The sequence below is a fragment of the Capra hircus genome, chromosome 27, assembly GCF_001704415.2.
Source record: "Capra hircus breed San Clemente chromosome 27, ASM170441v1, whole genome shotgun sequence".
Classification (NCBI taxonomy): Eukaryota; Metazoa; Chordata; class Mammalia; order Artiodactyla; family Bovidae; genus Capra; species Capra hircus.
In genome coordinates, this window is record NC_030834.1 from 25,691,307 (window position 1) to 25,714,775 (window position 23,469).

A 23,469-nucleotide genomic window follows, 5' to 3' on the forward strand; every position below is an offset into this window, starting at 1 on the left:
CAAAAGGACAAGTGACAAAAGAAAAACTGGGTAAGGTTGACATCAAAATTCAAAACTTTTGCATTTAAAAAAAAAAAAGTGTAAGTCGCTCAGTCTTGTCCAACTCTGTGACCCCATGGACTGCAGCCCATCAGGTGCCTCTGTCCATGGAATTCTTCAGGAAAGAATACTGCAGTGGGTAGCCATTCCCTTCTCTAGGGGATCTTCCTGACCCAGGGATTGAACCTGGGTCTCCTGTATTAGCAGGCAGATTCTTTACCATCTGAACCACCAGGAAAGCCCTTGTGTTCAAAGGACACCATCAAGACAGTGAAAAAAAACTGACAGACTGGGAGAAGACATGTGCAAGTCATACCTCTTATGGACTTAACATCGGATTACTTATTATACGGATTACGGACTTATATCCATAATATATAAAGAAGTTTTGCCACTCAATAATTAAAAAGACAAATTACCCAATAAAAATGAACAAAGGATTTGAATAGACAGCTCTTCAAAGATACACAAATGGTCATTAAACACATGAAAAGATGCTCAACACAATTAGTCATCAGGGAAATGCAAACCAAAGCCATGATGATTACCACTTCACACCTCCTGGAATGAATAAAAGAGACTGACAATAATAAGTGCTGGCAGAGACGGGAAAAAGTTGGAACCGTCACACATTGTTGCTGGGATCTGAAAATGGTGCAGTCACTTCCAGAAAACAGTTCGGCAGTTCCTCAAAACGTTAAAAAAGGATTGCCATATGAGAGCAGTTTCACTCAAAGGAGTTGAAATTCCACCTAAAAGAAATAAAAACATATGCCCACACAAAAATTTCCACATAGGAGTTCATAGCAGCGTCACTTGTAATAGCAAAAAACAGGAACAGCACAAATGTCCAACACCTGAAAAACAAAACGTGATATACCCACAGAATAGAGAAAAAGAAATGACACACTAGTTCATAATACAAGCTTGAATAAACCTTCCTTAATACACTATGCTAAGTAAAAAGAGCAAGCCGCAAAGGACCACACACTGCATGATTCAACTTATATGAAATGTTCACAAAAGGGAAATACACAAAGACAGAAAGTACATTAATGATTGCCGGGGATAGCAGGGGCAAGGGAGAAAGGGAGAATGACTTTAGGGTAAGGAGTTTCTTCTTAGAGTGATGACATGCTGTGGAATTAAGATAACTGTAATGGTTATGTAACTCTGGATATACACCAAAAAAGCACAGAATTGCATACTTCAAAAGAGTAAATTTATAGTATGTAAATTCCATCTCAGCGATGGTGTGATCACTCACCTAGAGCCAGACATCCTGGAATGTGAAGTCAAGTGGCCCTTAGGAAGCATCACTACGAACAAAGCTAGTGGAGGTGATGGAATTCCAGTAGAGCTATTTCAAATCCCGAAAGATGATGCTGTGAAAGTGCTGCACTCAATATGCCAGCAAATTTGGAAAACTCAGCAGTGGTCACAGGACTGGAAAAGGTCAGTTTTCATTCCAATCCCAAAGAAAGGCAATGTCAAAGAATGCTTAAACTACCACACAACTGCACTCATCTCGCATGCTAGTTGGAGAAGGAAATGGCAACCCACTCCAGTGTTCTTCCCTGGAGAATCTCAGGGATGGGGGAGCCTGGTGGCTGCCATCTGTGAGGTCACACAGAGTCGGACACGACTGAAGTGATTTAGGAGCAGCAGCACATGCTAGTAAAGTGATGCTTAAAATCCTCCAAGCCAGGCTTCAGCAATATGTGAACCGTGAAATTCCAGATGTTCAAACTGGTTTTAGAAAAGGCAGAGGAACCAGAGATCAAATTGCCAGCATTCACTGGATCATGGAAAAAGCAAGAGAGTTCCAGAAAAATATCTATTTCTGCTTCATTTGACAAAGACGAAAGCTTTTGACTGTGATGATCACAACAAACTGTGGAAAATTCTTCAAGAGATGGGAATACCAGACCACCTGACCTGCCTCCTGAGAAACCTGTATGCAGGTCAGGAAGCAACAGTGAGAACTGGACATGGAACAAAAGACTGGTTGCAAATAGGAAAAGGAGTACGTCAAGGTTGTATATTGTCACCCTGCTTATTCAACTTCAATGCAGAGTACATCATGAGAAACGCTGAGCTGGAGGAAGCACAAGCTGGAATCAAGATTGCTGGGAGAAATATCAATCACCTCAGATATGCAAATAACACCACCCTTAAGGCAGAAAGTGAGGAAGAACTAAAGAGCCTCTTGATGAAAGTGAAAGAGGAGAGTGAAAAAGTTGGCTTAAAGCTCAACATTCATAAAACTAAGATCATGGCATCTGGTCCCATCACTTCATGGGAAATAGATGGGGAAACAGTGGAAACAGTGTCAGACTTTATTTTGGGGAGCTTCAAAATCACTGCAGATGGTAATTGCAGCCATGAAATTAAAAGACGCTTACTCCTTGGAAGGAAAGATATGACCAACCTAGAGAGCATATTAAAAAGCAGAGAAATTACTTTGTCAACAAAGGTCCGTCTAGTCAAGGCTATAGTTTTTCCAGTGGTCATGTATGGATATGAGAGTTGGACTGTGAAGAAGGCTGAATGCCGAAGAATTGATGCTTTTGAACTGTGGTGTTGGAAAAGACTCTTGAAGGTCCCTTGGAGTGCAAGGAGATCCAACCAGTCCATTCTAAAGGAGATCAGTCCTGGGTGTTCTTTGGAAGGAGTGATGCTAAAGCTGAAACTCCAGTACTTTGGCCACCTCATGCGAACAGTTGACTCATTGGAAAAGACTCTGATGCTGAGAGGGATTGGGGGCAGGAGGAGAAGGGGATGACAGAGGATGAGATGGTTGGATGGCATCACTGATTCAATGGACATGGATTTGGGTGGACTCTGGGAGTTGGTGATGGACAGGGAGGCCTGGTGTGCTGTGGTTCACGGGGTCGCAGAGAGTTGGACACGACTTAGCAACTAAACTGAACTGAAAGCTATTTTTAAATAAATATAAACATTATACACACACAGACTATATATACACATAAAAGCAAGAATTATTCAAATGGTAGAAGATACAAATAGACAATTCAGAAAAGTAACAAAATGGTCAATAAACTTAATTTTGAAAAATATTTCAACTTACTAGAAATTTAAAAAAAACTACATACAATGAACTAAAGCAGCACTATCCCCCTTTAACAAATATTTTTACATAATAAAGCAATGGTACAGTGAGAGAGACACTGTACTCCATTTCTGAAACTTAATATAACGTTTTTGGAAAGTCATTAGGCAACACATATCAGCCATAAAATTGTTCATCTTCTGAGACACAGTAATTTCATCTAGGGCTCTATCCTGAGGGAGTAATCACATATGCAAATAATAAATAAGATATTCATCATTATATTATTGGAACAGCCTTACGGGGAAATGCTTAGTGTGATAATGACATATCCATATGATAAAAGAAAATCACATAGTCTTCTAAAAGCACGTTTTCAAAGACCACAATAGGGTAAATGAAAACAGGCATAGTACAAAATTGAATTGAGAAATCCTTAATTTCTAAACAAGCAAATAAAAAATTTGAACATTCATACAAAGAAAAAAAGTCAGAAGGAAGTAAACTCAAATATTAACAGTGGCTAATTTCTATATTTTTCCTATTATGGAATCAAAAGGCAATACACTATTATCACCTGAAAATGTATCTTTTTTAATAACGATGAAAGAAGATATAACACTTAGTGCTGACAGTATGAGGATAGTGACTGGCACAAAGCCAGCCTCCTCATGATTCTATGAATCTCTATGACAGATCTCGCAAATGAGGTCGCTATTTTCAAATGGGGGTGTGGAATTCTGAATTATAAGCTGGTGGGTCTGACATTCATTCCAGGCAAGATTCTAAAATGGGATCTTGTATGATCCCAGAAAAGGAAATCATCAGTCAGAGCGAGGATTCACTCAATCACTCACAGACTACTTCATTTTTGTCTTTGATGAGCTATCTGGAGAGGTGACAGAGGGCAAGTTTATCAAACGGTAGCTGGCACCAAGCTGAGAGAACTAGTGTATCTGTTACCAGGACGGAGAGCTTGAGAGATGAAGGCAAAGTGACTTAAGCTACTAAGAAGTCACATCCGCCTAATTCAGTTTCTTTCTTGGATGAGATCACGGATGAGGTAATAGCAGAGGGCAAGGCTGTGGATGGTACCTGGCTGAGAGGAATGGCACATGTGCATCAGAACCCCAAAGAACAGAGCTAGGGATTAAGCAACAAGGTAAATCCACTAAGGGGTGGGTGAGCGTGTGTAAGAAGTTAAATCCAGGGGGAGGCGGGGCAGTGGGCAAGAAGCTAAATCCATGGACTGTGGCCATCCAGGCTCCTCTGTCCATAGGATTCCCCAGGCAAGAAAATTGGAATGGGTTGCCATGCCCTTCTCCAAGGGATGTTCTTGACCCAGGGAACCCGCATCTCTTGAAATTCCTACATTGGCAGGCAGATTCTTCACCACTGAGCCACCTGGGAAGCCCTAAGTACAATGAGATAACACTTAACAAAGCAAAGTGTACAATACTATCACTCAAGGAAAAGGCAGGGAGACCCGACTCTGCAGCTCAATGTGTGGAGATAACTTCATGTTCCCTTCCACAGTCAGCTCCCCAGAAGGCCACTGAGCTGTGGCTGGATGGTATTTAAATTTGAAAAATAGTTAGCAAACTTTACTCCCCCTGAGTTCAACAAAACCGAGAGTAATCACATGTTTGTTAGTTTGTTTTAACTCATTGAGAAAGGTAACCAGGATATAAAAGAACTTAAAACCAAGTCACTGATTGGTTGCCAGAACAGGCAGTGAAAAGCCAACCACTCAGGTAGCAGGAAAGGGTTACAGAGGTGGCCAAAGGGCCATTTTCTGGAAGGAGGGTTGATGCAGTGGGGAACATCCCACAGGACAGAGCTAGACGCAATTACTAGAAACAACAGTGAGCCAGATAAAGCGAACTTCCTAATGTCTAGAGCTGTCCATGGTGGTCATGGATTGCCAAGGGACAGAGTGAGCTCTCAGCATCAGAAGTAGGAAGCTTGGGGTAGCCGGGTACTGGGCTCAGAAGAAATCCAAGCACCATTCTAGTCTATTCTCCCCTCAGATGCCTGGAACACCTTCGTGTCTCCACTGACAAGAGTCACCCTGACTCTGCATAAAACACCTGTCATCCACTAATTTCTGTAACAGGGATGTGTGTGCCCTAAGTCACTTCAGTCATGTCTGATTCTTTGCAACTTCATGGACTATAGCCTGCCAGGCTCCTCCATCCATGGGATTCTCCAGGCAAGAATACTGGAGTGGGTGCCCATGCCCTCCTTCAGGGGATCTTCCCGACCCAGGGATTGAACCCATGTCTCTTATGTCTCCTGCGTTGGCAGGCGGGTTCTTTACCACTGGCGCCAGCCAGGAAGCCCCACAACAGGGATAATTGTGGGAAAGAACTTCTCTACATGGAGCCAAGATCTTCTCCTCTGCAGTCCCTCCATTGCTGCTCTCTGGGACTACAAAGAGTTTCTCTAAACCCTGGGCCATATGAGAAGCCCTCCAATACTGAAAGATACCTCATTATTAGAATCCTTACGAAGACTGTTCCTACTGTCCTCATTCCACTCTGGGCAAAGAATACACTGAGAAACCTGTACTAGGGGATTTCCTAGGGGCACAAAACCCAAATCCCTATGAGTGGATATAGTTTCAGCAAACCACACTCAAATGAATACTACACAATTATTAAAACAATACATAGGCAGATGACATTCAAATATAAAATAAGCATGCAAAATAATGGTGGGTAAAAAGGTCATTAAGAGAAAAAGCATACTACTTATGATTATATAAAAAGGGTATATTATCACAAATTAGAAGTGAATTTGGAATGATGTGAGTATAACTTCATCTTATTAGGTTGTTTCTCTAAGAAACTGTTTAAATGTGTAACAAAAATCAATAATAATAAAAACAATAAAAAGTTATATTCTCCCAAGCGTTCACAGCAGTGCCATTCATAATAATCAGGGCCTTAGAAAGCATCACTATGAACAAAGCTAGTGGAGGTGCTGTTTCAAATCCTGAAAGATGATGCTGTAAAAGTGCTACACTCAATATGCCAGCCAATTTGGAAAACTCAGCAGTGGCCACAGGACTGGAAAAGGTCAGTTTTCATTCCAATTCCAAAGAAAGGCAATGCCAAAGAATGCTCAAACTACTACACAATTGCACTCATCTCACACACTAGTAAAGTAATGCTCAAAATTCTCCAAGCCAGGCTTCAGCAATACGTGAACCGTGAACTCCCTGATGTTCAAGCTGGTTTTAGAAAAGGCAGAGGAACCAGAGATCAAGTTGCCAATATCTGCTGGATCATGGAAAAAGCAAGAGAGTTCCAGAAAAACATCTATTTCTGCTTTCTTGACTATGCCAAAGCCTTTGACTGTGTGGATCACAATAAACTGTGGAAAATTCTGAAAGAGATGGGAATACCAGATCACCTGACCTGCCTCTTGAGAAGTCTGTATGCAGGTCAGGAAGCAACAGTGAGAACTGGACATGGAACAACAGACTGGTTGCAAATAGGAAAAGGAGTACGTCAAGGCTGTATATTATCACCCTGCTTATTTAACTTCTATGCAGAGTACATCATGAGAAACGCTGGGCTGGAAGAAACACAAGCTGGAATCAAGATTGCCAGGAGAAATATAAAAAACCTCAGCTATGCAGATGACACCACCCTTATGGCAGAAAGTGAAGAGGAACTAAAAAGCCTCTTGATGAAAGTGAAAGAGGAGAGTGAAAAAGTTGGCTTAAAGCGCAACATTCAGAAAACGAAGATCATGGCATCTGGTCCCATCACTTCATGGGAAATAGATGGGGAAACAGTAGAAACAGTGTCAGACTTTATTTTTTGGGACTCCAAAATCATTGCAGATGGTGACTGCAGCCATGAAATCAAAAGATGCTTACTCCTTGAAACAAAAGTTATGACCAACCTAGATAGTATATTCAAAAGCAGAGACATTACTTTGCTGACTAAGGTCCGCCTAGTCAAGGCTATGGTTTTTCCTGTGGTCATGTATGGATGTGAGAGTTGGACTGTGAAGAAGGCTGAGTGCCATAGAATTGATGCTTTTGAACTGTGGTGTTGGAAAAGACTCTTGAAGGTCCCTTGGAGTGCAAGGAGATCCAACCAGTCCATTCTGAAGGAGATCAACCCTGGGATTTCTTTGGAAGGAATGATGCTGAAGCTGAAGCTCCAGTACTTTGGACACCTCATGCGAAGAGTTGACTCATTGGAAAAGACTCTGATGCTGGGAGAGATTGGAGGCAGGAGGAGAAAGGGGACGACCGAGGATGAGATGGCTGGATGGCATCATGGACTCGATGGACGTGAGTCTTAGTGAACTCCGGGAGATGTTGATGGACAGGGAGGCCTGGCGTGCTGCGATTCATGGGCTCGCAAAGAGTCGGACACAACTGAGCAACTGAACTGAACTGAACTGATGAAAGCATAAACAGAATGTAAATCCACAGAATGGAATATCATTCTGTAATAAAAAAGAATGAAGCACCAATATCTGCTATGAGTTGGATGAACCTAGACAGTGTCGGTCACTCAGTCATGTCTGACTCTTTGCCATCCCATGGACTTTAAAAGCCCGCCGATCTTCTCTCTCCATGGAATTCTCCAGGCAAGAATGCTGGAGTGGGTTGCCATTTCCCTCTCCAGGGGATCTTACTGACCCAAGGATTGAACTCAGTCTCCTGCACTGCAGGCAGATTCTGTATCATCGCAGCTACCAGGGAATGAGCACTGACTACTAACAGGTAACGGGTTTCTTTAGGGGCTGATGAAAATGTTCCTTATAAGATACTGGTGAGAGGAACTCTACAATGTAAATACACTAAAAACACTGAAATTTACACTTTGAAAAGGCTGAATGGGGAATCTTATGTTATTTTAATTCTGTCTCATTAAAACTATATATAATGACAAAATACATATCATTATATATATATGCTATCAATTTTATAAACTATATTGACACCCACAAGTACTTTATACTATTAGAAGACTGACAATATCGTAGCTAGTCATGGGTACAATGCACAAGAGGCCTGGATTACTAAAGAAAAAACTAAAAACCAGAGGGCTGAAATTAAGAATTACTCATTCCTGTGCTTAGAGTCACTGAAACGTACAGTTAAATATGGTTAAAATAGTATGTTTTACATTATGTGACTTTTAACACAATAAAAAACATTTTTAAAAAAGGAATTACTCATTCTTTCTATTATCCAATTATTAATTTATTTACTGTGTGCTTACTTGGTCCCAGAAATTATATTAGGTGCTGTGGATACAAGGGTGAATGAGATGTGACCCCTCGCCTTCACAGGGCTCTTGGTCTAACAGAAGAGCTTGAGATGAATAATCACTTGCATAAATATAAAACTTGCATGTAACATGGGGCATAAGGTGAAAACCTGGGTTCCATGATAGAATATAACAGGCAGCCCTGATTTAGATGGAGAACGGGGCAACAGCCTCCTTGAGGAAATTACACTGAATCTGAAAGCAGGAAGATCGGAAACTTAGTCAAGTGAACAGTGGGGATAAGAGTATCCCCCAGGAGGAACAGCAGTGCGCAAGTCCTCAGGCAGAAAAAGAACCTGTCACAGGCGAGGAACCCATGAAGGCCAGCTGCAATCAGAGGAAGGTAAGCAAGACGACAACTGTCACAGAACCAGGATGGCAAGGAAGCAGAGGTCCGTCCAGGCAGGCCTTTCTGGGGATTCTCGCTCCCTAACCTGGGTACAAAGGGAAGGAATCTGAGTATTCCAGCAGGGAAGTAACATAACCAATTTGTGTCATAAAAGCATCACCCGACTCCCTCCGTGGAGGCGGGACTGGAGAAAAGCAAAGAGGAACTTGGGAGACCAGCTAGGAGGCTCTGAGGGTAATGGGGGTGGAAAGGAAGAGAAGGCATTTTCAAGGTCAGTTTGGAGCTATGGAGGTCATCGTGTATTCTATTTCACAACTCAAATGTACACATGTGGGGGAAAAATGTCTTCTGGAAAGGACAAAGCACAAAAAGTAGAGATTACTTTGCCAGAATCCCAGCTAGACTCATTAGCACCTATCCAATACTAAAAACCCACACCCTACAGAACACTTCAAGCTACTTCTGAAAGCCCAGAAGGTTTTCTATAGAACTAACACTTGAACCCAAATTATCCCTAAGCTTCTTGCAAGGTTTTTTTTCTTACCAGCGAGTATTCAGAGTGTCAAAGAGAGCCTGACAGTGAAGTAGAAACAAAAAGTTCACTGTGATGAATACAGGTAATGCTTGATGTCCTCACTTCAACCCAACTGCAAACTAGCTCAACCTTGGAACATTTTTTCTTTCTGATACAGGAACCATTCTGGGAGAAGAACACCCTGTCTAGCATATGCTCTATTAAAGGCTTCAGTTAAACACACACACACACCAAGAGAGAAAAATGCGCAAAGCATTCCAGATTATTCATGGGCATCTGTCTCCTTACACTGCACTCCAGAGACTGAAGTGGAGCACACAGGCTGTGATGGATATCATGCAGCTTGCAGAGTCAATGAATGACTTTCATTATAATAGGAAAACAACTGCACATTATACACGCATTTCCTCTCCTCTTAAAATAAACCCCTGCTACCCACATGGTAAACACACGTCAAACCTACAGACAAACTTCATGTATACACCTCACAAATCATCTAACACATGAAATCATACAATATAAGGCAAGATACCTATTCAACACCCCCAGAATATAATGGAAGCCAAAAACAAAGATGAATATGACCGTCAATAATCATGCATTCTACAATACAAACTCTTAAGTAGTATTCTCTCCTTTTTCATTTACATTGTGAAAATTAGTTTTGTACTTAAAAATGTAAAATCGGGGCTTCCCTGATGGCTCAGTGGTGAAGAGTCTGCCTGCCAATGCGGGAGTCATGGGTTCGAGCCCTGGTCCTGGAAGAACCCACATGCCACGGAGCAACCAAGCGCATGCCCCATAACTACTGAGCCTGTGCTCTGGAGCCTGGGAGTTGCAACTACTAATGCCCATGTGCCCTAGAGCCCGTGCTTTGCAACAGGAGAAGCCACTGCAATGAGAAGCCTGCACACTGCGACCAGAGAGTGGCCCCTGCTCACTGCAACTGGAGAAAAGACCATGCAGCAGTGAAGACCCACAACAGCCAAGATAAATATTTTCTAAATGTAAAATGAAGTTTTCAAAACTATGCAGTCACTATGTTGTGTAACAGGAACTAACACAGTCATGTTGTTCAGTTCAGTTCAGTCGCTCAGTCATGTCCGACTCCTTGCGACCCCATGAATCGCAGCACACCAGGCCTCCCTGTCCATCACCAACTCCCAGAGTTCACCCAAACTCACGTCCATCGAGTCAGTGATGCCATCCAGCCATCTCATCCTCTGTCGTCCCCTTCTCCTCCGGCCCCCAATCCCTCCCAGTATCAGAGTCTTTTTACCTGCACCTTAAAACAAACAATCTCATAGAAAAAGACATCCAATCTGTGACTATGGGAAGGGGGGTGGCTGGGGGAAGACGGTCAAAAAGTATAAACTTCCAGTTATAAGTAACTACTAGGGATGGAAAGTATAACATGATAAATATAATTTATACTGCTATATGTTATACATGAAAGTTAAGATGATAAATTCTATGAGTTCTCATCACAAGGTTTTTTTCTATTTCTTTAGTTTTCTCTCTATATGATGACGGGTGGTCATTAACTTATTGTAGTAAGCATTTTATAATGTATATAACTTGAATCATTACACCATACACCTTATACAGCACCGTATGTACATTCTATCTCAATAAAACTAGAAGAAAAAGAAACTAAAGACAAATTTTTTAATTGTTTTTAAAATGTAAAATAAAATGATATTGGTTAACCTCAGGGAATGGTGTCATCATTTCTATCTTTATCGCTGTTAAGGCCTTTGGCATCTTTGAAGTTGTAATGATATATTACAACACATCATACGTACACAACTGCCTGCCAGCATCTCCAATGCTTCTGGTCTTCTTTGGCATCTTGCGTGTTAAGACTCAGCTCTTTGAAGAAGCCTTCCCTCACCCTTTATGGTAGAGTGGACCGTCTATCCACTGACCTCTCTGCCCACTGTCCTGTGTACACATTTCTCTGTAGATTTACAGCTGCCTCAACAGACTTTATTTTCTTGGGCTCCAAAATCACTGCAGATGGTGATTGCAGCCATGAAATTAAAAGATGCTTGCTCCTTGGAAGAAAAGCTATGACCAATTTAGATAGCATATTAAAAAGCAGAGACATTACTTTGCCAACAAAGGTCCATCTAGTCAAGGCTATGATTTTTCCAGTAGTCATGTATGGATGTGAGAGCTGGGCCATGAGAAAGCTGAGCACAGAAGAATTGATGCTTTCAAGCCGTGGTGTTAGAGAACTCTTGAGACTCCCTTGGACTGCAAGGAGATCCAACCAGTCAATCCTAAAGGAAATCAGCCCTGAATATTCATTGGAAGGACTGATGCTGAAGCTGAAACTCCAATACTATAGCCACCTGATGTGAAGAACCAACTCATTAGAAACAACCTGATGCTGGGAAGGATCTAAAGCAGGAGGAGAAGGGGATGACAGAGGACAAGATGGTTGGATGGAATCACCAACTCAATGGACACGAATTTGAGCAATCTCCGGGAGATGGTGAAGGACAGGGGAGCCTGGCGTACTGCAGTCCATGGGGTCGCCAAGAGTTGGATACGACTCAGCGAATGAACAACAACCCTTCAGACCAGGGCCTCCCAGGACATAACACAGAACCTATCACAGGAAAGGTTCTCAAACACCTGTGGCATGACTTGAATAAACAGACTGATCTACCCAACCTCTAACTTTTAATTTTTTCCACCTAAATGTTAATGACTCTCAATGACATTTCAGACAACTGGCCATTCCAACCACCTCCTCCCCAACCACCATTTCCTTCTGTTTCCTGACAGGTGATTTCTGGTTTGAAGTACTACACTGCTTACGGCATGTTTATGAAAACTAGTTTGAAGAACAAAGTGACGATATTGCTTGCTGTTCAGATTTGCACACATGGTTTTATAAACAATGGGTCTGAATAGATTAGAAAAGGCCTTGACTCCCAAAATTCACATTCCATAGGGAAAAAAAAAAGCACCTGATATCATGTCACCCTATTACTATTAACATTCACATTAGACATCATTTTTATCAAGAGCTCCCTTCATCATGAAAAAATAAAAAGGATGCCCTTGGAAAGGGCAGAGAGTCCATGAGCTAAATTCCTCACTCCAGAATAAATTATTTAGCACCACTTAAATCCTGAAAGCTTTGAGCCACCTATTTTGTGGTTTATGGCACTCTCCTTTAAGTTTACAATTTCCCGACTGTGATGCAACAATTTAATTGCGCAGTGCAAAATCAATACAACTGAATTTTACTGCTGGAATTGACATCATGTAGCGAACTAAAAGATTTTATTCTTCCACTGACATGAGACAATTGTAAAAACTGCTTTTATAAAGAGGCACTTAGGAACCACTCCAAAATTTAGGAATGAATTTTTCCTCCTGGACTTACTTCAGAGCAATGGCCCCGTGTCATCATTAGGAGCCCTGGGGCCTCCTACGTCCCGCCCGCTCAGTGCTAGCTTTGACTTCGCGGTCAAGGGCCTAGGTTTTGAAGCGATCAATATGGCAAGGCAAGGCGCTATAGAGGCAGTAACAAGAGACAGGCAATTGGCTGCTGAAACAGGTTTTGTCACTAGTTAAGCGTTTTTATCGGGAATTCGTTCACCTTTTTCGCTCTAAATTATATCACTAGTACAACTATGAGTAGGAAGGTTTGGTGCAGGGGTCAATTTAACTGGAAGGACCTGGTACCAGTTGCTTTTGTTGAGTTGGTAAGAGCTGGTGTTGTTCAAAGCACAGCAGCGGACGATCTGTAAGTTGCAACCCACTGGAAAACGCAAGAAGACGGAAGGACAGATAATTCATTTAGACTAGAGCGAACACTGATCATCTACTCGGCCCAAGGTCCACTGCAGTTGATAGATAGCCTGAAGACGCAGAAGCAGAAGGGCGGGTTGCGCGGGTCTCAAGCCTTAGGTTCAACAAGCTTCCCGAGTACCTCTAAAGCACCTGCACCTAACTCACTTCCCTGCACCTGTCATTAGGAAGGCTGGTTTCTCTTTCCACTGCTCAGAGCAACCAACAGGGAAAAAATAAAAGGTTTTTTTTTTTAAAAGCAGTGCTAGACCTAGTGCTAGACCAGAAGGGAGCGTTTATCAGCCTATCAGCAGCCCCATTACTCAACAGACAATTAGGGTTCCCTCCATCCAGCCCTCAGTCCACCGCGCACCCCCCAAGGACAAGAGGTTAGATCCGGCGGCAGCCAAGGCCAGGCCTGGGCGGCAGCTCCCGGTAGCCCAGCCTCCCGGCGAAGCGGGAGATGCTCGGGCGCTGCCTCCTGCCACACTCGCTAGCGGTGCGGATTCGGCCTGCGCCAGGGCGGGGAAGCCGGGCCTCCCGCCCGCTCAGCATCCCTCGTCCGCCCGCACCCATGGCACCCACCTTGGGCGTGCGGATGTGCTCCATGGTGGGACTGAGTCCGCAAGTCCTGGGCGGGCGCGGCCTCCGGCACCTGCGCGCGTCCGCAGAGCGGCGGTAGGGGTGCGGGGAGGGGGCTTCGCGCCCGGGAGGGGGCGGGCCGCGGACTGGCTCCGCCCCCAGGTGCGGCGGCGCCCGCGCGAGGCTGGCGTGCGGGGCCCCGGGCGCCCGCGCGGCCCTAGAGCGCGCGGCTCTGGCTTCAGCCACCTGCGCCGCCCGCCGCCGCCTCGGCGCCCCTGGCCGGGCTGGGGTCGCGGGAGCCAGCGCTGCTCGCTTCCCCCGAAGAAGGCCAGCCGGCGTAGGACTGTGGGGGTCACTGTTCCCCGAGACACAATGAGGGCCTTGTGTCGGGTGTGGCCTCTTGGAGGACAGAAGGGGCCAGGCGCTGCTCCACACCGCCCGTCGGCTTCCTTCCATAGCGTCCCGGCATAGGTGGGACTTCAGGGTGGGCCAGGGAAAAACGCTGCCACGAGCACTCCAGATGCAGTGTGGCCTGGTGGGCTCTGTTTCAGCACAGCACAGCCCAGCCGGCAAGGCACCAGGGACGAAGCTGGAAATGTAGCAACAGTGTTAGCGCCCTAGAACACGCTGTTAACTCAGGCATCTCACATCAACCTGTGACTTCACTGTTGGAAGTGATGCTTTCCCCTGGCACTAAATTGGGTTCTCATTTGCCATCCTCACTTAGCTCTAAAGGAACTGAAAGATACAGACACAAAGCATCCATTATATAAGGGCTTCCCAGGTGGCTCAGTGGTGAAGAATCCCGCTGCTGATGCAGGAGACGCGGGCTGGATTCCTGCATCAAGAAGATCCCCTGGAGAAGGAAATGGCAACCCACTTTAGTATTCTTGCCTGGAAAATGCCATGGACTCTGGCGCCTGGCAGGCTATATATAGTTCCCTAGGGTCTCAAAGAATCTGACAGGGCTGAGCACGTGCACACACACACCCCACATTCATTACAAGGTATTATTTTTTCATTTATGAATTTGGAAAAGTCAAAGAGAAGAAATGTGCCCCATTCCTGCCTTTTTTTCCTTGCAAACTTGTGTGTAAAGTTTCACCATAACTAATATTTCACAAAACTGTTCATAGTTCTTAGAATAATATCTATCCAATTTTTTTCTAGCTCCTACTCATCTCCCCTTCTACCTGGCTTGTAAATTTTTTAGCTAGAGACATTGATTGTTTATCTCTTTTTTTGTCCAGTACATCCTAGGCACATTGCATTGCAACCTTCCAAATAAATGTTTACTTAATCAATACGATGTTGCACCTGTTTTTAAACTTCCAGGTCCTCTTCACATACCTTTTATCATTTCATCCTCCTCCCACTCTGGGAGGCAATAAGAACAAGTTCAGTAAACTGATGTTTGCATATGGCAAAACTGACCCAGGGTATAATTTCTTATTACGAGAACAACAAGAATAGTGTCAGGAGCTCTCTGGTTTCCATTCAGCCTCTGACTTTGGGCTCCTCATTTATGAAATGAGAAAGTCACAAGCTTACATAATCTCAAAGGTAGCTTGCATCTCAGAATTCTATCAGTGCTAGGAATTCTATATCCATTCTGAGGGGATACATTCTGAAAGAGATAATAACCTTGGAATTATGTGATTTCAGGGTTTTTCTGTGTCTTACAGTGACGAATTTTTGCATATAAGTCTTTTGGACTTTACATATTAGCATAGTTGTTTTAAAGCACCCAAAACATAAATCGGTGAGTAGAAAGATATAAATCTGAAAAATATAAATAGCCTAGTGCTAAGAAAAATTTCCAGGTTGGCTCACAAAAACAGCTGCCATTCATCATAGCTATAAAATCAGCATTAGGTGAAAAATGAGTCAAGAATAGCATTCCATTTATTAGGATAAGTTAACATAGAATAGGCTAGAAATAAAAATAAGGAAAGAAATCTCAATAAATAAGTAAACATTTGGGTTTGATCCAATAGTTCCCTGAAGAATCCTCTTTGACTTGACCCCCAGCCCCAATCTCTATCTGGCTTATTGGATCACAAGCTGTGTTAACCCCAGTCAGCCACACTGCACTTTCTGATGCTTGAACTGCCTCCTACCCCATGTTTCACTGATTCTATGAACCACCAGCCCGTGGGGCAGAAGAAATTGAACAAAGCAGCAAGAGTTGGAGGGCAGTGGGGAGTGAGAGAAGAGACTACATCATTGAAGTGGCTGACTATGTTGATCTGAGCTAGGGCAGAAAGTGAAACCAGCCATTCATTTGGTTAAGAAACACTGATATGAACTGACTGATGGTCATGCACAAGGTACCAAGGCAGAAGCTGGGAAATTGAAGGGAGACCCAGAGAGGAAGATAGGAAGTTCCACAGCAGTGATAAGGGTAACATCAAGGAGGTGAAAAGTAGACCGATAAGATGGAGAGAGCCTGTGGAAATGCCAAAAGTAGCCTCAAGGGAGACTGATCCACTTCCTACATTTGTCATATTAATTATACAGAAAATAACAAGTGAACCCAGGGTCATATTCTTAATTCCTCAAGTATGATACTGGTGTGTTTGTGATGAACCACAGGCCATTTGGATTAACGTTGTCTCTCTGTGTCTTGACAGAATAGAAGACCTCAATGGTATTGTGTATTACCAAACTTCTCCTGGAGAACTTCTTCTTTAGAAGTTTTTATCACACAGATATTCTAGTTGCAGATAATACTGCTATTGGAATTTTTAAATCCAAACTTGATATTCACTGGGAACTTTCCGAAAATGCTGTGATCTTCAGCGACCCGAGGAGATTTGGAGACATATCAAACACTTGGAAGACGTTTTCCGGAATTCTTATATTTCTCCTGAGGCAGCTAAAACTTCTGATTTGGAGTGAAGCCAAGAGCTCTTTCCTCAGGAGGGTAGTATTGCTAATGATTACAAACTCAGGAAAATCCTATTCCACACTAATAAGCCCCAGCTGTCCATGAGGATCTGAGTAGAGGAGGGCACCCATCTCTGTAGAAGCCAAGTCTTAGCTCGAAGCAGGCTAGATACCCAGTAGGATCAAGTGAGAGCTACATTTGGGGTTCTGCAAAGAAACAGCATCCTCACTTCCAGGATTTTTATAAAGTCGTTGATGCCAAATACCGATGTCTTCTTTGCCCTTGCTCTATGCCAGATATAGAAAACAAGCGGTCTGTGGATTGCAGGCAGCTCTGCCCTTTTTCTAGGAACCAAAGGGGAACCTCTGGGCCAGCATAGAAGGAGTGCTAACTCTGTGAACAGGCAAGGTTTTAAAATAGAATGTTGGGCCCAGAACCACCGTGCTCCCCTGACATCAAGCCCTGATGCTAAGATATACTTTTCATTTTTATCCCATTTTCATCTATAATAAGTTTCCCTCTCTCTCTTTAGATGGAGTTAGATACATGTGTGGGGCAGGTTGATAATCATCGCAGGCTCCCTAATCATCAGACTTTTGCAAGTATCTATGCACGGTTCAAATTTTTGTAAATTCAGTAGGTTCATCAGCTTCTATGAAAGTATTTGTAGTAATTCCAACAGAGCCCTATGGGGCCAGGATTCTTTCAGCCTGCCAACAATCTGGAAGCTTCTGAGCCCCAGCTCCAGTTCACTCAAGACTTCCATGACACATTTTGATTAGTGAAACAGAACATTAGAAACATTAGAGATCAAAAATAAATAGAATTTTTAAATAAAATGTGGTGTAGCTCTATATGAAATACTATATGAGCTTGAAAGCTTTTTCCCAAAGGATATTTAATGACATAGAAAGATGCTCATAACAAAATTTTAAGCCGAAAAGCCAGATACTAAACTGTATATACAGTGTGATCTGAGTTGTTTTTCAAAACGAGTGTGTATGAATGGATAACCCACAAGGACCTACTGTACAGCACAGGGGACTCTGCTCAGTGGTATGTGGCAGCCTGGATGGGAGGGGGGTTTGGGGAGAATGGATACATGTATATGTATGGCCGAGTCCCATTGCAGTCCACCTGAAACCATTACAACCTTGTTAATTGGCTATCCTCAAATATAAAATAAAAAGTTTAAAACAAAAAATCTGAGATCCTAAATGACCATGTGGAGGAGACCTTCCTGACATCCTGAAGCACTTGAATCAGGAATTTTATGTACCAGATTTTAAAATCTTTGTTGTTTTTAATAGCAAAAAAAAAAAAGTTCAAAAAAAATGAGTCCATGAGTATGTGTGAAAGTAATAAGAAAAAGTACAGGCATAACAATTACATCTGGATGGTGGATTTGTGGGAGATTATAATTTTGGTTTTTTATAGTTTACAAATATTTATTTTACATATTTTAACAATTGCAAAGAATGTGTCCTTTAAAAGGTCATTTCAAATAAAAACAAGTAATAATCAATAAGCATGTCAGTGTCAAGAGTCAAAGCAAATTTTTTTGTGGAGAAAAGTTTAGGGTTTTTTTTTTTAACTACTGAAGAGTAGTGTACTACTCTTTTAAGTGTGTACTTCCTAAAATTGCAAGTCAAATGTAATCTCCCTGAAAAGTAATCATTTTTCAAGCATAAAATTGGGCTTATTTTCCATGAGGAAACAATAAAAACAATATCCCGAATGTGCATCAATAGCTGGAAAAAGAAAAGAGGAGGGCACTCCCTCTTGAGCTGTCAGGATTTTGGCAACAATATTTTTACAACCAAATTAAAAAAAAAAAAAACACCCAAAGATGTTTCTATGACGTATAATCCAGCTTTGAGGAAGGTTCTGTGGTGCTTCAAAGCCAATGTTCTATAAAAATTATTTAACTGATCTTTAACTTTTAGTAAAAATTTGAGATGCGTCTTTGGTGTTTGGGTCATACATAATTAATAAAACCTTATCTTAATCCCCCTCTTTTTAAAATTTAGATGCAGATGCTAAATACTGACAAACTGCATATAAACACAGATCTTGTAGCCAGGGCAATTTGAGATTTTTAATAAACAGATAAGAGTTGTTCTTGGGTTACATGAAGGTTTCTTGAGGAGATAATGAGTAATTTTGCATGCTGGCCCTGCAAGGAAATATTTCTATCTCTTCTTTGGCAGAGAGAATATTTTTGTAAAGAAAAATGGTGAACAAGATTCATGCGAGATGGTGAACTAACAAGGATCTGACCTGGATCTAACTTGCTGAGCAGCACCCATGTTTGCTTTCAGATTTGGCGTATATGATTGGCTGTCTTGCCATTGTAAAGACTTGCTTCAGGAGCTTGAACAGAGCAGACGGAGTAACCCGATCAGCTGTCCATAAAACCGATCATGTTTATTTTCGATATTTCGTTTCTGACCACTTGGTCACTTTTCAGAGTCTGCGTGAATAATCACCAACTTATGAATGAATGATAGTCCAAAAATCGCATTGTAAGAAGTTGTTTAGTGCTCAGATTTCACACATGATGACAACGTTTCTGGGTCATTCCTCAGAAGGTTCTGGAAACAATGGTACTAATCATCCTACTGCTTACACTGTATTACAGTAGTCTCCAACCTTTTTAGCACCAGGGACCCATTTTAGGGAAAACAGTTTTTCTATGGACCAGCATGGGTGGGGAAAAGGCTTTGGGATGATTCAAGTGCATTACATTTAAGTATGGAATAACATTTGAGTCCATAATACCTGAGTTCTACATGGCGGTGGGGGGAGTAATAGACGATCCTCTTCCAATATAAATGATCAACATGAGTTGTGCTGTGCAGCACTTAGTCACTCAGTCGTGTCTGACTCTTTGTGACACTGTGGACTGTAGCCCACCAGGCTCCTCTGTCCATGGGGATTCTCCAGGCAAGATTACTGGAGTGGGTTGCCATGCCCTCCTCCAGGGGATCTTTCCAACCCAGGGATCGAACCCAGGTCTCCCGCATTGCAGGCAGATTCTTTACCGTCTGAGCCACCAGGGGAACCCTCAACATGAGTTAGGTATCCAGAAAAAGGAGTTCCTAATTGATCCATAGAAGCTGTGTTTGTATTATCAGTTACAATACAGACTAATTGAGGGGCTATTTTAAAAAAACATAGGATTTAGGCAAAACAGTCTATTCACAATAGCTGATGGAGCTCTCCAATAAGCAGGGCTCTCAAATGCGAGAAGCTGATCCAGCTAAGAGCATTGACCTCTAGGGCCAGACTGCCTGGGCTTGAATTCAGGCTCTCCCATTTATGTAGGGAATAAGCCTGGGAAGTGCTTAACTTCTCTGTGCCTCAGTTTCCTCACCTGTAAAATGGGAATTAATGACTGGATTGTTATGAGGAATCCAGGCATAGTGATTTCAAAGCAATTGGAATACTGCCTGTCACCTGTAAGCTCTTGAAAACCCCTCTTCTTGGGCCCATCTCCTCTTCCACCTCACTTCTCATTTCTAACTCAAAATAGGCAGAAAGCAAAACACAACAGTTCTCACTAATCGGCACTCATGGTGTTTGGGGGTGGGACAATTAATTCATAGGGCAAGTCTGACCCACAGAACATCTGTTATCCTTGATCTCTGGGCACTAAATACCCATGGAACACCCCACTTATTGTGACATTCAAAAATGGTGTCCCTGAGGCTTCCCTAGTGGCTCAGTGGTGAAGAATCACCTGCCAATGCAAAAGTCACGGGTTCTGTCCCTGATCCGGGAAGATCCCACACGCTGCAGAGCAACTAAGCCCGGGGGCCACAGCTACTCTGTGCTCTAGAGCCTGGAAGCTGCAACTGCTGAGCCCACGTGCTACAACTGCTGAAAAAGCCCACTGCGCCCTGGAGCCTGGGCTCAGCAACAAGAGAAGCCACTGCAGTGAAAAGCCCAGGCACCACAACTAAAGACCCAGCACAGCCAAAAAGAAATAAAAATGGTGCCCCTCCCCAACAATATTCACAAATACCCGCTCATTCCAAATGCCCACCTGAGTTAAGGATCACAGTCGATACTTATCACTTACTTTAATAGGTGTCAGTTGAAGTTTAAGGGGGAAAAATGGAAAGGGTGGTAGATGAAATAGACAATAGTAACGTTAACAACTACTGTTTGTCGAGTCCTTACTATGTGATAAAGCTCATAACAGGCCCATAAGGAGAAGAAGAAATGAAGATTTTAAACGTTAAACAACTAACCCGGGTCACAGAGGTGTCAAGGTGATATGGGAATTTGAATTCATGGTTCTTTTACACCATATTTTGCTTATCAACTAGGTAGCTTACTGCTTTAAGTCAATGCCAGAACAATGCCATCAGTTTGACCAAAGACCAGATTTTGTGCAACATTAACACACTCGTCTATATATCTATGTGGTAGGCATTAAGCATGTTTTTGCTCATCCTGAGCTCTGGACTCTTGACTTTAAAGATCAGGTAGAGTTCAAACAGTTTGTAGAAAAATATAGATAGCAATACCTGTAAGACTTCCTATGAAATTCACAAAAATTGCCTGGAGACTAATTGAATTCTCAGTCTGTAAAGTAAGAGGAGTGTAAGTCAGAAGTCTCTGGGTCTTTCTAGCCTGTGGATATGACTTCCACTGGCTCATGTCTCCATTTGCCCAGACAGAAATTCCTGTCTCCAGTAATGTTCCCCCGAGTCGTGTCTAGACATTCCTAAAGGCTTGCTGGATACACCCAGGAACACCTGTTCTCCTCAAGCTCCACTCCAGCCGCTGTCTTATGAAAATCCCACCTGGGAAATAACCTCTTTATTGCCATTGCTGCTGGAGCTGTCAGTGAGAAGGTTAATACACATGCCAAGGGATTCATTTCCTTGCACTTCCAGGCTGACCATTTGGAAGGGCAGGGGCTTTGCTGGGTTTCCCATGGAGGTAGTCAGGATGCCTCTCTCCCCAGTTCCGGGTCACATTTCTCTGAACTGCAAAGCAGCTCTGCTTGAGTCCAGAGTCCATAGAATTTCTCACGAAATCCTTTAGTTTGAGGCTCATCCATCTTTCCTTTGGGCTTCCCAGGTGGTGCAGTAGTAAAGAATCTGTCTGCCAGTGCGGGAGATCCACGTTCTATCTCTAAGTCAGGAAAATCCCCTGGAGGAGGAGATAGCAACCTGCTCCAGTATTCTTGCCGGGAGAATCCCATGGATAGAGGAGTCTTGTGGGCTACAGTCCATAGGGTCACAGAGTCAGACATGACTGAGCAACTGAGCATGCATGCATGCATCTTTCCATTGATATTCAAACCTGGCTGATGAAATAATATGTCAGCCATGAATTCTGCTGTCTTTGCCTCTAAAGAAAATAAAAGCAAAACCCCTTATTTTAGTGGCTAACTTTACGTGTCTGCTTGAGCAGGCTACCTTATCCAGTTGTGGTGTCAAACAGCAGTCTACTTGTTGCCCTGAAGGCAACTTTTTTTTTTTTTTAGCTGTAATTAACATTTAATTCAGTAGACTTTGAGAAAAACAGATTACCTTCAATAATGTGGGTAGGCTCCATCCAGTTAATTGAAAGGCTTAAGAGGAAAGACTGAGGTCCCTAAAAAGCAAAAAATTCTGTCTCCAGACTGCCTTTGAACTCAAGACTGCAACGACTCCTGCTGGAATTTACAGCCTGCTGGCCTGCCCTGCAGATTCTGGACTCCTAGCCCCACGATCACATGAGCCAATTCTTCAAAATAAATCTAGACCTAAATACAGAGATACCATAGATATAGATATGAAATTGATATAGGGAGTACATATAGGATAATAGGATAATAGGGAAGAGGATAATAGAATATATACAGGATATTAAGATTATAAAATTAACATATAACTATGTGTATATAATATATCCTGTGATATCTTCTATATATTAATTATATATGTATGATATCTTCTATACATTTGCTATATATATCTCCTGTTGATTCTGTTTCTCTGAAGAACCATGACTAATATACTTATTCTCTTACAGAGGATCCAAAAGTACTCAACCAGAGCAACTCAAAAGATGCTCAGAGACTGCACCTGCTTGCAAGGTCAGCAAACCAGACGTTGATCAATGACCACACTGAGGTCCTCTGAAGCTCTGTTTTATGTCGTAGGTTATGATTTGTAGGAGATCGAAGGTGGGTTGGGGGCTCAGTCTCAGTTTCTCTCACCTAGGGCGAGCATTGCTAAGGAGATCCCCCTGCACTGGCCTTGCTGTTCTTCCCCACCCAGTTGGCACGGTGTAATGGCTTCTTCAAGAACCTTCCTAGCACTGCGATTTGTACTTCCACCACTACTATAATTAGCTAACCTTTATTGACTGTTTCCTCTTTCACCCAGATGTCAGCTGGGATATGCTCTGAGATCAAATTAGCTGGAACCCACAGTCCAGGCCCTATGCAAGCCCACATTTCTGCAGATTTTTAAAATTAAATTTATTTATTTTTTATTGAAGGATAATTGCTTTACAGAATTTTGTTGTTTTCTGTCAAACCTCAACATGAATCAGCCATAGGTATACATATATCCCTCCTCCTTTTGAACCTCCCTCCCGTCTCCCTCCCCATACCACCCCTCTAGGTTCATACAGAGCCCCTGTTTGAGTTTCCTGAGCCTTACAGCAAATTCCCATTGGCCATCTATTTTACATATGGCAATGTAAGTTTCCATGTTACTCTTTGCATACATCTCATCCTCTCCTCCCCTCTCCCCATGTCCGTAAGTCTATTCTCTATGTTTATTCTCCACTGCTGCCCTGAAAATAAATTCTTCAGTACCATTCTTCTAGATTCCATATACGATATTTATCTTTCTCATTCTGACTCACTTTACTCTGTATAAA

At 42.7% G+C, this 23,469-nt stretch overlaps 1 protein-coding gene across 1 annotated transcript in view; it reads right to left on the minus strand.

Annotated features, from left to right (window-relative positions):
* MTMR7 (myotubularin related protein 7) overlaps window positions 1-13,803 on the minus strand; it is a 100,401-nt gene extending 86,598 nt beyond the window's left edge. The window contains exon 1 of the mRNA XM_018041918.1: window positions 13,692-13,803. Coding sequence (XP_017897407.1) covers window positions 13,692-13,715 — 24 coding nt within the window. The 5' untranslated portion in view covers window positions 13,716-13,803. The remainder of the gene's footprint in view (window positions 1-13,691) is intronic.